This window comes from Epinephelus moara, chromosome 10, assembly GCF_006386435.1.
Source record: "Epinephelus moara isolate mb chromosome 10, YSFRI_EMoa_1.0, whole genome shotgun sequence".
Lineage (NCBI taxonomy): Eukaryota > Metazoa > Chordata > Actinopteri > Perciformes > Serranidae > Epinephelus > Epinephelus moara.
Window position 1 is genome coordinate 128,715 of NC_065515.1, and position 13,087 is coordinate 141,801.

The 13,087-nt window shown below is 43.6% G+C and overlaps 1 protein-coding gene across 2 annotated transcripts in view; it reads right to left on the bottom strand.

Annotated features, from left to right (window-relative positions):
- Window positions 1-13,087, bottom strand: part of dnm3a (dynamin 3a) — a 28,494-nt gene that overhangs the window by 2,899 nt on the left and 12,508 nt on the right. For both annotated transcript variants that reach the window (XM_050055482.1, XM_050055480.1), the window contains 5 exons: window positions 9,805-9,914; window positions 5,627-5,738; window positions 4,813-4,974; window positions 1,961-2,184; window positions 1,718-1,876 (listed from right to left, as the gene is read on the bottom strand). In XM_050055482.1, coding sequence (XP_049911439.1) covers window positions 1,718-1,876; window positions 1,961-2,184; window positions 4,813-4,974; window positions 5,627-5,738; window positions 9,805-9,914 — 767 coding nt within the window. The remainder of the gene's footprint in view (window positions 1-1,717; window positions 1,877-1,960; window positions 2,185-4,812; window positions 4,975-5,626; window positions 5,739-9,804; window positions 9,915-13,087) is intronic.

A 13,087-nucleotide genomic window follows, 5' to 3' on the forward strand; every position in this document is an offset into this window, starting at 1 on the left:
TGTTCACGTGAAACTTCTTGGTCAAGGTCTGGCGACGTGAGGCGACGTAGCAGGGGGCTTTTATTGCCACTAGTCTTCTAAAGTCAAGTTAGTGTGTCTGGGCCTTCAGTGTATTGTTAAGCTGTAAAATGAGACCACTAGTCTGACTGGTGGGCGTGCTTGGTACTTCGGTAGACCATTTCCAACATGGCAGCTGGGTTACAAACTTTCTCATTTTACAGCTAAACAGTATAGTTAAGTTGTGATTGACATGATTGACTGTGTTAGAGACTCCTCGGCTCTGATGGGTCGTTTTGGAGTACTTTTTTCAGAATATAGTGACAGTTTTAGCAGATATGGCAAAAAGGTATTTTTATAAAAGTAACCAAGTGTAGCTTTAATCAGTCTAAAACAGTTTGTCTCAGCAACATGAGGATAAAATTAAACTGAAACTATTAGGTAAAACATTTTTTCTACAGAGTGAAGTTTTAAATGGAACATTTTAGCATTAAATGTCCATTTGACCACTTATTCCTAAGTGAATAACAACTTAAAAACACAGGCCTATGTCTCCACTGCAGCTATAAACCTGTGTTGCCCTTTAAGTGAACTTTTCATTTTTGGTTTTTTTTAAATGGCCTGTGGTGTAACCTTTCTGTTGACCCCCGGATTAGAGGCATGTTATGAAAGATGTGAAAACTTGCGAAAACTATTACATGGAGAATTATATGGGGTTTGGCAGTGTTTGAAAGAAGAACAGCGAAAAAATGAGTGAACAAGGGTGAGGAAATAGTGATTACTTGAGATTACTATAATATAGGTGAGATAGCAGTTGGTTACAGAACAAGATTAAAGAGATGCACAATCTAGCAAAAAGCTAATCCAGATGTTGGAGCGCTGTGATTCAAGGTTCACAGTTTCCTGCTCACAAATTTCCATGTACTTATTTTTTTGTATTTCTATTTAGCAGGATTTTTTTTAATTTCCCATAATGCCAATTTTTTAATTGTGACTTAATTAATGATCTGTACTGTTAATAGACTTTTCCGTGATTTGAATAAAGATGGGGAAAAAACCTGACTTGAAGAAGTAAGCTCATGCCTCACGTACTGTATATCTATAGGGGAGAGAGACTGAGTAAGGAAAAGAGGCATAAGGTTGGATGGAAAGACTCAGGAAAGGAAAGACTATGCGGGAAAGAACCTAAAGAACCATTGGAGAGCACAGAGGAAATGAGGCAGAGAGAAAAAGGAGAGACAGGCCAAAAGCAGGGGAGGAACCAGTGAAAGAGGAGAAGTGAAGAAATGTACAAGAGAAAGAAGAAGGGGGGAAAAAGGAAAAATAACGGTTATTGCATGAGGGAAACTGGGGAGGGCAATAAAACAAATGCATGCTAGGAGAGAGAAGGGAAAAGGGGGGGATGAAGGACAGAGAGAGAAAGATGAAAACTTGACAGAGCGCTCAGCCTGTTGTCTCTGGCTCCAGTAGAAAGCTGCACAGAGAGAAGTCCTGTCTACTGAGGCTGATGGGAAAGAGAATATGAGAAACACATTTTCCAGCAGACCCCCACCCAGCTCAAATAACAACTCCCTCTGCCCCTGTGTCTCTGCAGCGCAAGGCTTGATGGTGTGTATGTGAGTGTGTGTATATGCCAGTGCAGTGTTTGAGTGACAGACTGGAGGTCATAGTAATGTAACAGGTCAGATTTCAGGCTTTAATTGTGTGGTTTCAGCGTCACCTTGGTACACTAGGTGGAGCACGGTGGTGTTGGCGAGCGAGCTGATGAAGGCCGTCAGTGCTCGGGGAAGCATTGTGAGTGGGCACCCGAGGGGCAGATGGGGCATGGCCACGAACTGTTGGCCTGCCACTGGTCGGTGACTTTTTGGGGAGTGTCGGGCTGGGTGGAGAAGAGAACCTTCAGTGAAAGATATAAGTAGCATCCATGTATCGCTGTAGTTTAACTGTGTGTGTATGTCTGTACCTGGGGGGCTGTATCCAGGAGGAGTCTACAGGTGGAGGCAGAGGAGTAGTGCAGGTGGAGGTAGAGAACTTTCCAATGACATTGAGCGCCTCCTTCAGGGCAGCGTGCTGGCGGAGCACCTCCTCCCGGTGCCGCTGCTGCTCCGGTGACTCATCCATCAGCGCAGAGCATTCTCCCAGAGCGTAGAGCTGCGCCAGGAGCTCAGAGCTAATGAACTCCTTCACCTACGGAGAGAGATTATAAACAGCTGTGACAAGTCAAAATGTTAGACTTTGTAAAGTGATATTTTACCCTGATTTGGGATTATGGATCGAAATTCTTCATGAGGTGGTGAAAATCTTTTTTCTTTCTATGGTCTCTTGTTTCTTTTTCAAGCCATTGAAATAAGTTCAAATTGTGTCTCAAATGGCAAATGCTCGTATGGTAGACAAAGAAGTACAGATTCTAATAGCCAAGCTATGAAGACGATTAATGCCAAACAAAGACAAGGAGCTTTTGGTTGGTAACAGACGAAAGACAGAAATGGAAAGAAAAAAAAGGAGGAGGAGTTAGGGGGCTTATTACAGAAAAATATTCTAATTGCAAATCCTATTTTAACTTAAAGGTCCAATGTGTAGGATTTCGGTGGATATAATGGCAGATATGGAATATAACGTTATGTTGTTATATATGTTTTTTCCATAGAGTGAACCGTTTATATCTACATGGAGAGTAGGTCCTCATCCATAGAGTCTGCCATGTTGCACCGCCATGTTTACAGCAGCAGCCCAGAGTAAACAATTCAAACACTGGCTCTAGAAAGAACATTTGTGTTTTTGTGTCGGCCACCGTAGACACCAGTCCCTCTATGATAAGCAGCGTTGAAGCAACACTGGTTTATAACGTGAAACTGCTTTATTCATTGTTTGTACCAGCATTAATCACTTGGCCTGTTTGTTTTAGAGAGGAAGAGACCTCTGTAGATAATTCAGCCTCCACTAAAAACCTCCTGAACAATGGACACTGAAGGAATTCTAACCAGGAGAAGTTTCAGCTGGTTGCAATCTGCAATCTTCACCGCTAGAGGCCACTAGATCCCCCTAAATTTTACACACTGGTATATTTTGCAGATTTTCAAACAGCTTTGTATTGTAACAATTTGGGTAGTACGTGTAAATTAACTGCTAAACCTCTCTCCATCTTACCAGCAACCAGATCTGCAAGCTCATCTCCCAGCTCAAATTGCGGCATCCAGCGGATTTTCACTGGCTCCTGCTCGAGCTACAGATTGTACTTCCGCATTTTTGAGAGTACAGAGAGTGAGAGTACAGAATTGGATCTAGAGAGACCCACCCGTCTCTCTCTCTCAAACTCAACCCAACTCTGATCAAACTGTCAAACTAGGCAGTGCTGATCAAATACAAACCAGGACTCTGTTACTGTATTGCTTATTTATCGCCTGAAATGCCTTCGGAAGCATATTTTAGTGCACTGTTTGGACTTAATATGAGTGTTACAGTATTGTAAAAGTGGAGACTGAAAAAACTGAGATCAAACAATAAAACAAGGCAATGCTGATCAAATATGAACCAAGATTATGTTACTGCATTGCCTATTTCTCAGCTTACTGATTAACTGTAATTCGAGATTGTTTTCTGTGTCAAAACACCAAGCTTGCAAGCGTTTCTTGGTCTGCTGTGGCACAGTGCCTTTAGCTAGTTGTAGTTTTTAACTCTTGAGCAAAAATGAATGCAACAGCAATTTTCCTCTTTTTTCTCTGGTCATGTAGCACCAATTTCAAAAGTATTTGCACCTTTCCATCTTTCCATCGCTAAAATACTTCATAATTCGTTTTAATGACAGAAAAAAATCCTCTAAAATCTTCCTATGACAGAAGTTAATTCCAAAACTCGTGGCTGTGTTCTGTCCTATCTTAGATCTTCAATTTCATCTCAGTAAATCCAGACTATAACTGTAAATTTGATTCTTTAATTGGCACCTGTCCTGTCATGCCTGTATCTATGATCTATGTTCAGAACGTAGGCTTGACGAGACTGTTTGTATCTTTGATTAGATCGTACCCGTAGGCTAATCGAAATGGACAAGCCTTTATATCAATAGCTAGCTTGCTATTATGGAAAAAAATAGACAGGTGTTCAGTTTCAGCAACAAAGATTTAGAGGCACTAATTGTGTCGGCGGAGGAGAGGAAACCCCATCTCTTTCTGTGTTCAGGTTGTTCCCTATCTTCACTGTCAGTGCCATACAGAGCTAACAACAGAGCTGCTGCCAATTTTGGCCTACTTTGAACATAAGGCAGGGTTTATGCCATCATAACTTAGGATTCCTAACTTGGTAAATCCCTAAGTTAGGGTGGGTTTGTGGTAACTTAATTCATCAAAGACATTACACACCCTGGACACCATCTGTTTAAGCTCCTCCCATCAGGCAGGAGCCTCAGATAAATCCAACGCACAAAGAGACTGAAAAACTGCTTTTTCCCCAAAAGCTGTGGCAGTTCATTGGACTTACTTATACTTACTTATATTTATTATATTTTGTACATATGTTTGTTAGATTTTATTACTGAATATTTACATTTGTGCATTTTTTTCTATATGTAAATATGTGTGAAGTATTTCTTTAACAGTAAGCACAATTTGAGGATGACACGTATGCAATTTTTTTCATGCTTGCATAATGACAATAAAATTCTTGAATCTTGCTATCCTAAGAAAAGGTAACTTTTTCTCCTGAATACAGTTAGAAAACGTGTTTCTGTTAAACCAAAACTGTTTCAAAAAATATCATCCTAAGATCTGATTTTAGAATTAGGAACTTTCTGGAATGAGGCCCGTGGTCTGGATATCTTACGTTGTTGATCATGAGGTGCATAACAGTCTTTGGCATTAAGTCCTTGATGGTCTTATAGATGATGCTCATGTAGGATTCGACCAGGTTACGAATAGTTTCCACCTGACGCTCCAGCTGGGGGTCAGTGAAGTTCTCTGGAGCTCCGTTTCCCTGGCCGTCCACCTGGGTGACAGACAGACAAGATGGAGTTGGACGTGTGTGCAACATACACTGTACAGATTGTCCCTGTGGTTTAAGCCAAGGATGTATTTGTGTAATGTGCAGCAGTGACCGCTGGGGTAGCACAGCTGGTGATTACATTTTAATACAGATGTGTGAAGCAATTAAGATCAGTCTTACGTGTATTTCCATATCTCCTTATCTACTCTATGCTTGCGACAAGAAGAAGTATAAAGCCACTGTAATAGGAACAGGGAGAGCAGAACAGAGGGAACACAAGAGAGGGAGGTAAGGAGGAATGGGCAGAAGAAAGAAAAGGGGGAGTGGGATGAGGGACGAGGAACTGCTGATTAGAAACAGACTAGAACACACACACATACACACATGTTGTAGTGACATCATGGGCCAAGAATGCTGTGCTGAAGAGCCAACGACAGAGCGAGATGGAAGGGGTGGGGGACTTGCTTTTCTGCTTTGGCAAGGGAAGAGAAGGGGGAACAAGGAGAGAGGGGTTCGGGGTTATGGCCGGGGTTTCAGGTTAGCAAAGCCTGTGAGTGCGTACAACACAAAAGGTAAGGTGCAGACAGGTGCAGCTCCCCACAGCTAAGGTCAGGGTTGGGTTTAATTAGGTTGAATTAGGGGTCAGAGTACTAACGGTGACTCTCTCGGGGTAGACTCCGGCCTGCAGCAGAGAAGCCTTCCAGCTGTCCAGCTCCTCCTGAGAGTCACAGGCCAACTCCAGGCATTTGTAGTCCTTGTACACATTCCTGCAATTCAGTGAGATATTGTCAGACATCTCCAAAAACCACTACAGTGATAACACTTCACAATACAGATGTTATAAACACACAACCATACATACATTAAATAAACACACCGAGTTCTAATGCATCCCAAAATCCTCCATAGGTTGTGACACTTGCATACAAGTTTCTTAATGATCTCATATGACAAGCACTGTCCAAAATAGGAACCCTGACCTTTTAGTACAGACATGTTATTAATGGTTTCTCTTGAGAACTCTGTGTAGGTGATGTAGCCAGAGTTCCCGTCACAATGCGTGGGATAATTTCAGCTGAGCAGTAATGTTTTCAGTCATTTATAGCTATCCACCGACTCCTCTTTCTTACCACGTTCACTTCCAGTGGAAACAAAACAACTGTTCCTCTACGTCTTGTGGGAAGAGAGGAAAGTACTCTCTAGTAATACTAAAAAAAAAAAAAAGTCAGCAAACATTGTCAGACTCACACACATGCTGTATCAATCAGTTTATCACGTATCCTGTGAGCTGTTACTTCTGAGATGAAGCCAATCGCCTATTATCAGTTAGTGTGTTGTGTGCTTTAAAGACGTCAGAGAAGAAGAAAAAAATCACACGGATGATTTTGGTGTTTCTTAATACCCCCTCTTCAGCTCTTGACCTACTTTGTACACAAGTCAAATGTTATTGGAACAAGGTTTCCTTTGTGTGCATCATGTGAACTCATTAAAAGCATTCCTTATGAGTAAACAACACAATAAGCTGTTGTCTTGGTTTCAGTATTAGTCAGTATCCTACCGATGAGGGAAAAACTCATGTCTCTCCAACATCTTCAAATTGGCTCGACATGATTTTGTGTGTTAAGTTTTCAAGTACTATTTCTGGTGTTTGCATAAAAATAATAAGCAAAGCTACAGTTGGTAAATTTGATAAAAATAACTTTGTGTCATGAGACAGTATGTGAATAAAGTCATGTCCCTCCTCCCCTCCTACTGCCTCTGATGGATTCACAAACGCAACCAATCAGAGCCAAGGAGCCTCTTACACAGCTGTCAATCATTGTTCGTGTGGTCAAACTGTCAAACTCGGCAGCGCTGATCAAATATGAGTCAAGATTCTGTTGCTGCATTGCCTATTTCTTGCCTCAGATATATTCAGAATCTTATTTTAGTTTGAAATCATTTGCTCAGTGACAGTTTCAGTTTTCCTAAAAGTCACCAACAATAGCTTTAAGTGTGGACCCGTGCAGCAAAATGCTATCAATGAAATGTAAAATAAAACTGCATTTTATTAATTATTTGACAGTAAGGCTCAACAGTTAATCAAAATCACAATAAGGCCTACTGGCGCAGTATTTCTTAAAGGTGAAATGTGTGTCAAAATACTATCTAAAATTAAATACTGTGGAGATTTCCTGGCCTCACACATCATATTCTACAAACACTTTTGTTTGGCATTGATCCCTGCTAAATTCATACCATAATCATTTTAATGTTTCCAATGAAAATGAAAATGATCATTCCCTCTAATATCACTATAAATATCACAATTACGATATCAGTCAAAATAATTGTTCAGCCCTATTTGCCGGAGCTTCCATGCTCCATTTTATAAAAAATATTAACAGAACTGTGACAGCCTTGTCTAGTGTACAGCGTGTAAACAACAGTCACCTATTTAAAGGAGCAGTGCGCAGGATTTAGGGGCGTCTAGCGATGAGTACTGCAGATTGCAACCAGCCAAAGCGTCTCTCGTGTGCCAATCGTGAACTCCTGGTTAGGATTCTTGCAGTGTACATTGTTCGGGAGGTTTTTATTGGAAGCCAAATTATCTGCCAGTAAAAATTTGTGTTTTTCTGACACTGTTCGGCTCGTCTTGGGAGGGATGGCGAACTACAGTGGCTGACGCAAAAACATAATTGGCCCTATTTAGAGCTAGTGTTTGGTTTGTCCATTCTGGGCTACTGTAGAAACATTGGCAGTGCAACATGGCAGACTCCGTGGCTCCTTATGTAGATATTAACAGCTTATTCTAAGGTTACAAAAACACAATGATTCTTATTTTCAGGTGATTATAAACTAAAGAAACCATACTTATTATATTATATTCCATTTCTGCCCATATATCTCCCTAAATCCTGGACCTTTAATTGGCACATTGGATGACCTCTGTCCTATTCCCACATCTTGTGTAAATGACCTGATAAAGGGGTAACACAGGTCGTTAGGTGTGTGTAAAAGGGCCCCTCCAGAGTCACCGATCTGTCGTGAACCACACTTTGAAAAAAGGGTTTAAAAGTCTTTCCAAAATGTGGTACAACCCTTTCCAAAAAAATGTAAAAAGAGAATGATTCACGGATAAATGTTAAGGGCACAGAGAAATACACAAGCACTTGATATTAGGCAGATACACACATACGCACAGCTACAGACAGACAAAATGAAACCGTTTCAACATCTGCGCTTGACCTCCCTAACTGCAACTTAACCCCTTATCTCCATCATCTATTTTCTCCCTGTTATTCATTCCCCTGTTCCTCTTTCCCCTCCATCTCTCCTCTCACTTCCCTCTTCACACCATCATAACCTCTCTGTGCTTTGGCTGCGGAGGCAGCACAGCAAAGTAAGAAACAAGCAAAGGATCTGGAGCAGGCTGTGGCCCATCTGTTAAACATTTTTCTTTAATCACTCGGTTGTTTCTTTCCTCCTTTTGTTGTTCCCTTCTCACATTCAGAACACATAGCAATTAACCTCAAATATGTGAAACCTTTGTGTGCGTGTGAGAATGAGAGAGACAACAGAAATTAAAAAAAGAAAAGGAGAAAGACTACGGCAAACAGCGAGCGATGCAGAAAGATCACGAAATAGGCAGTCAGTTTGTGAGCTTATGGCTGGGCTAGGATGGGTGAGGCTAATAAGTCAGGGCGTGGTGGCTAACGGACGGGGAGCCAGGCCAACGATGACAATACTACAGTGCTATTACACTAAGATCAGGACGCTAACATTCGTATACACTGGCGAGCACACATTAAAATTGTTCTCTGCGCTGACTTATCACTCACTTCGACATTTTTTTTTCTCCCGTCCCCTCTTGCTATCCTCTCCTCAGCTCATAGTCAGTGTGAGTTTTTTCACTCATCTTGAGGAATTTCTGCCCAGATCCTTGACTGCTTTAGATTTGAAGAGTTTCCTGAGGTTTTTGATTACTGTCAGACAGGGACAAAACCACTGCAATGTCTGCCACACACACACAGACACGCACGCACGCAAATACAGAAAGAGAAACAGAGAGAGTGAGGGCGCAGGAAGGAGGGGGGGGCGCCATAGGACAGACTTTGACACATTCCTGGCCGATGGCTCTGATACTCTCTCTCCCGCTTTCTTTCTCCTCTCAGCCCTTCCAATTCTTCTTTCTCCCTCCTTTTTGTGGTGAGTCGAGCAATTCTTTCCAAACAAGAGCAGCCTCATCTCTGATCCAAGCTCTCTGGCTTTGATTAGCTGCTTAATGAGCCTGCCGTCGGTATGCTGTGGTCTATACACACACACATATTGGCAAAGGCACACACACACACACACACACACACACACATATATGCACACACAAATCCAGTTTGTGTGTCCGAATGCAGCATAGCACAGAATTATAAACAAAGCCCACATGCTCTGGTACAATCAGCCAGGCTTTGGGTCGGCTCCAGCTCCTAAACACTCTCTCTCTCTCTCTCTCTCCTTCTCTAACGCTCTTTCTTTGTCTCTCTGTCTTTCTCAATCTGTTTCACACACATAAACCTAGCAAACCCAGCCCTACCCTCAACAGCCTGGCATACACTTGGAGGCAAAAAACACTCCACCCGCTGCAGTACCCACTGGATATCCTTTCTGTTCCGGTGGCAAAGTTGAATGGAAGAGGTCAAAGGAAGGGCAAAACGCCGCTCTGACATCTCCTCCCTTTCCTCCTCTGACATGTCCACCCTCGTAAAATATCACTAAAACCTCAGCGAGCAGGTGACAAGAACAGAACTCCCTTTTCTGACTCACGCGCACGCACAGACCTCCAGCCACACACAAACAAACCTTAACTCTGTGTTGAAGATAGCAAAGACAAATTTGCTGGACATGAAGCCCTTCTCCACGTCTCTGAGCTTTAGGTTGTCCAGGGGAAGCATGTACTTCTTCTCCTTCTCCTGGAAAAGACAGAATACGAAGAGATAAAGTTTGACAGAGGTATGCGGCGTAAAATATGACATCACAGAGAGGTAGCACAGGTGTTGATAGCAAAAAACAACAGAGACTGAAGACAGTTCAGTTGGGGGCTTTTGCTAAAATAGTTGTATGTCTGGTAATAAATATTTTTCAGCGAGAAAGAGCGAAGCCAAGAAACTTGAACTGCAGAGGGAAAAGTGTCAGAAGGCGAGGAGAACAGGAGATGTGGAACACTGTGCTAGCAGAGCACCTGAGTTCATACGGGATGATGTGTCTGCCTGTCAGACTGACTCACATTAACAACCCACTAACTAGTGAAAGAGAGACAGTGGGAGGGGGGAGAGAGAGGGGGACACCATAAGTCTATAGTCTGTCATCACCACAGGGACTTATGAATGACAGAGAACAGTTGGAGGAGTGGAGCGGCCAGCGTGAGGAGAACCAGACAGCATGGAGGCAGGGTACAGAGAACTGAAGCAGGGAGGGAGGGAAAGAGAGAACGAGTACAAAAAAAAAAGAGGGAAAGAGGCCGGGCCCACATGTGAAAGTCATTACTCAGACTCAAGCTCTAACACAACATTTCTCCTAAAGTGAAGCCCTTCCCCCTCATCTCTCCTCTCCGGCCTGCTCTGGCTTTCTAACCTCTGAGAAGGGGGCTTCCAGAGAGCTTGGTTAGAGGAACAGCCATGGATGACGTAAAGAAAGTGAAAATATGAAATATAAAGATGACTCCCAAAGAGGAGGCAACTAAAGCATGCATACAAAAGAGGAAGTGCTAAAAATTGTCTATGCTTGGATGTACGTGTGCGCGCCTGGATTTAAGAACGTGCACACATGCTGTATGAGATGCGAGTGTGCTGGTAGTACATTTTGGTCTTCCCTCTCTCAGTGCTCCCCTGAACCCTACGACTCTCTTCCTTCGTTCCTCTTTCCTTTTTTCCAAAGGGGCCCACTTCCTGTAACAGAGGCTGAAAAAAAAATGACAGAACGGGATTGGCGCACGTACAGCAACATCTGGGATCGCTTTGGACGGAGGGGGAGGAGACTGGAGAGAGTATAGGGTGCTCTGATGGGGTAGAAATAGAAAGTAGAGATGATGAAGAGAGGAAGAGGAGGGATAGAGGTGGATAGAGGGATTGAGGGAGGTGATTTTTGCTAGAGTAGAAGAGGAAGAGTTGAGGAACATAGAGAGCAGGAGAGAGCGTGCAGGAGAAGTGGGGAGAAACTGCAGACCACTCCAAAGTTGATTCCCCATGGGTCACATCAACCCATATATGGCTGCTAAGTTCCTCCCTAACTCTCCCTCGTTCTCTCACTCCCTGTATTTCCTTACGCCTTCCCCGAGTGAGCAGGCAGATCCCTAGCTGAATGAGTGAATGTGCCACGTCAAGACTGGATACTACGCCGGGACACAGCCCTGCGGACGCTCGACTCGCGATACACTCACATCTCCGGAGGAGGGACACCCGTAGGAGTGGATGTCTGGTGTGTGCGAGACCCCTCACCTTGCGACCCTGCCAGCACCGACACAGGATAAGAAAGAAAAGAATAACAGAGGAAATCTTTTTCCGAATCCACTCCGCCACTGGCAGGACTGCTAGCAAAAAAAGCCAGAGCGGGAAAAGGCGAGGCCGAAGAGAGCGCGAGAAAGGGTCCTGCTCCGTCATCCCAGTGTTCAGACTACCTGTTCAGGATCTTACTGGTGTACAGTAGTCTGCACATTGGTTAGACTGTGCAAGGAAGTGCTTCAGCTGCAAGACTCAAGGACAACGTGAAAAACCTGCATGTACTCTGCGCTGAGGCAAATCTAGAGTCTGATATTCTCTGATGTTTCTTGCTTGAACCTGTGCAAATGCCTTTAAATGTGCATTCACTATCACCAGCTTTCACAGCTTCAAAATGCAGCTATTAACTCTACCTTAATTCAAGCATAACGACATCCATTTTGTAGAATTTGCCAACCTGAGTTAAGCGTCTTTTTTAAGAGCTAGTGATGTCTACATACAAGGCAGAGATGTTAACATGCATTGCATTTAAGCAAGAGAAGCTATAACTTGTCTCACTGTTGTTTTACCGACGATTAACGCAGGACAGCTGTAAAGCAGCTAATTAATTGTGCTTCTTTCACACACATTCACTGTAGCGCACTCTGAACTAACTGATTTCTGTGCCACTCATTGGGTAATTTGAGTTTCTGCATGTGCATCTGTGTGGCAGTATGATAACTCCTGTGTTCACAGACATCACGGCACTGTTTTGTATATGCATGTGTCATACTCCCAGTGGTGCCGGGGTGGTCGTGAAGTATCATACATCAGAGCTGCTGTGTCTGAAGCTGTGTCTCCTCTTCCTCTGCACTAATGGATTTGAGATATGGAACAGGCCTCACACACACACACACACACACACACACACAGAGGGGAGCGTGTAGATTAAGTGTATATGCATGAGCCGTCTGTTTTTCTTCAGGCTGCCCGGTGGAGGCCTGGCAGTCGAGGGGTGAAGGAATGTATGTCTGTTCAGTGTGCTGTGGAGATTAAACTCTGAACTATTATGCTGCACTCTGAGTGAGAGGTCAGTGTGAGGGTACAACTGTTTAGGTACGCAGAAAGGAGATGTACAGTACGGCCTTACAGATGTTAAAAAAAAAACATCGGAGTGTATAAAAGCAATCGACAGGGATGGAGAGAGGGGAGGTTGAAAGGGGTGAGAGGGGTACTTGTGAGAGAGACTGTGGAGGAGTTGAGAGAAGGGGGGGGGGAGTCAAAAGGGGGAGGTCTGCAGTGTAGAAACAGCCATGTGGGATTTCTCTGGGCAGATCTTGGAAGCTGGTGTTTGGACAAAGCTTCAGATTTTCCAGCCAGGAATGTGCACAGTCCCAGGGAGACTGCCAACCACAGAGAGGGGGAGAGAGAGAAAGAGGGGGAGACAGAGAGAGAAAAAAGAGAGACAGACAGAGAGAGGGGGAGAAAGGAGGAAAAGGCAACAGAGGTAAAGAAAGAGAAAATAAAAAGGGGTGGGGGGGTGGGGGAGGCAGTATTCGAAGAAAAATAAACGTCTGTGGAAGGTAGTGTGGGCGGGGAGAGAGTGAGCGGGAACTGCAAGAGAGAAGAAGCAGAAGTCTGGCGCGTGTGAGTGTGTGTACGTGTGTGTG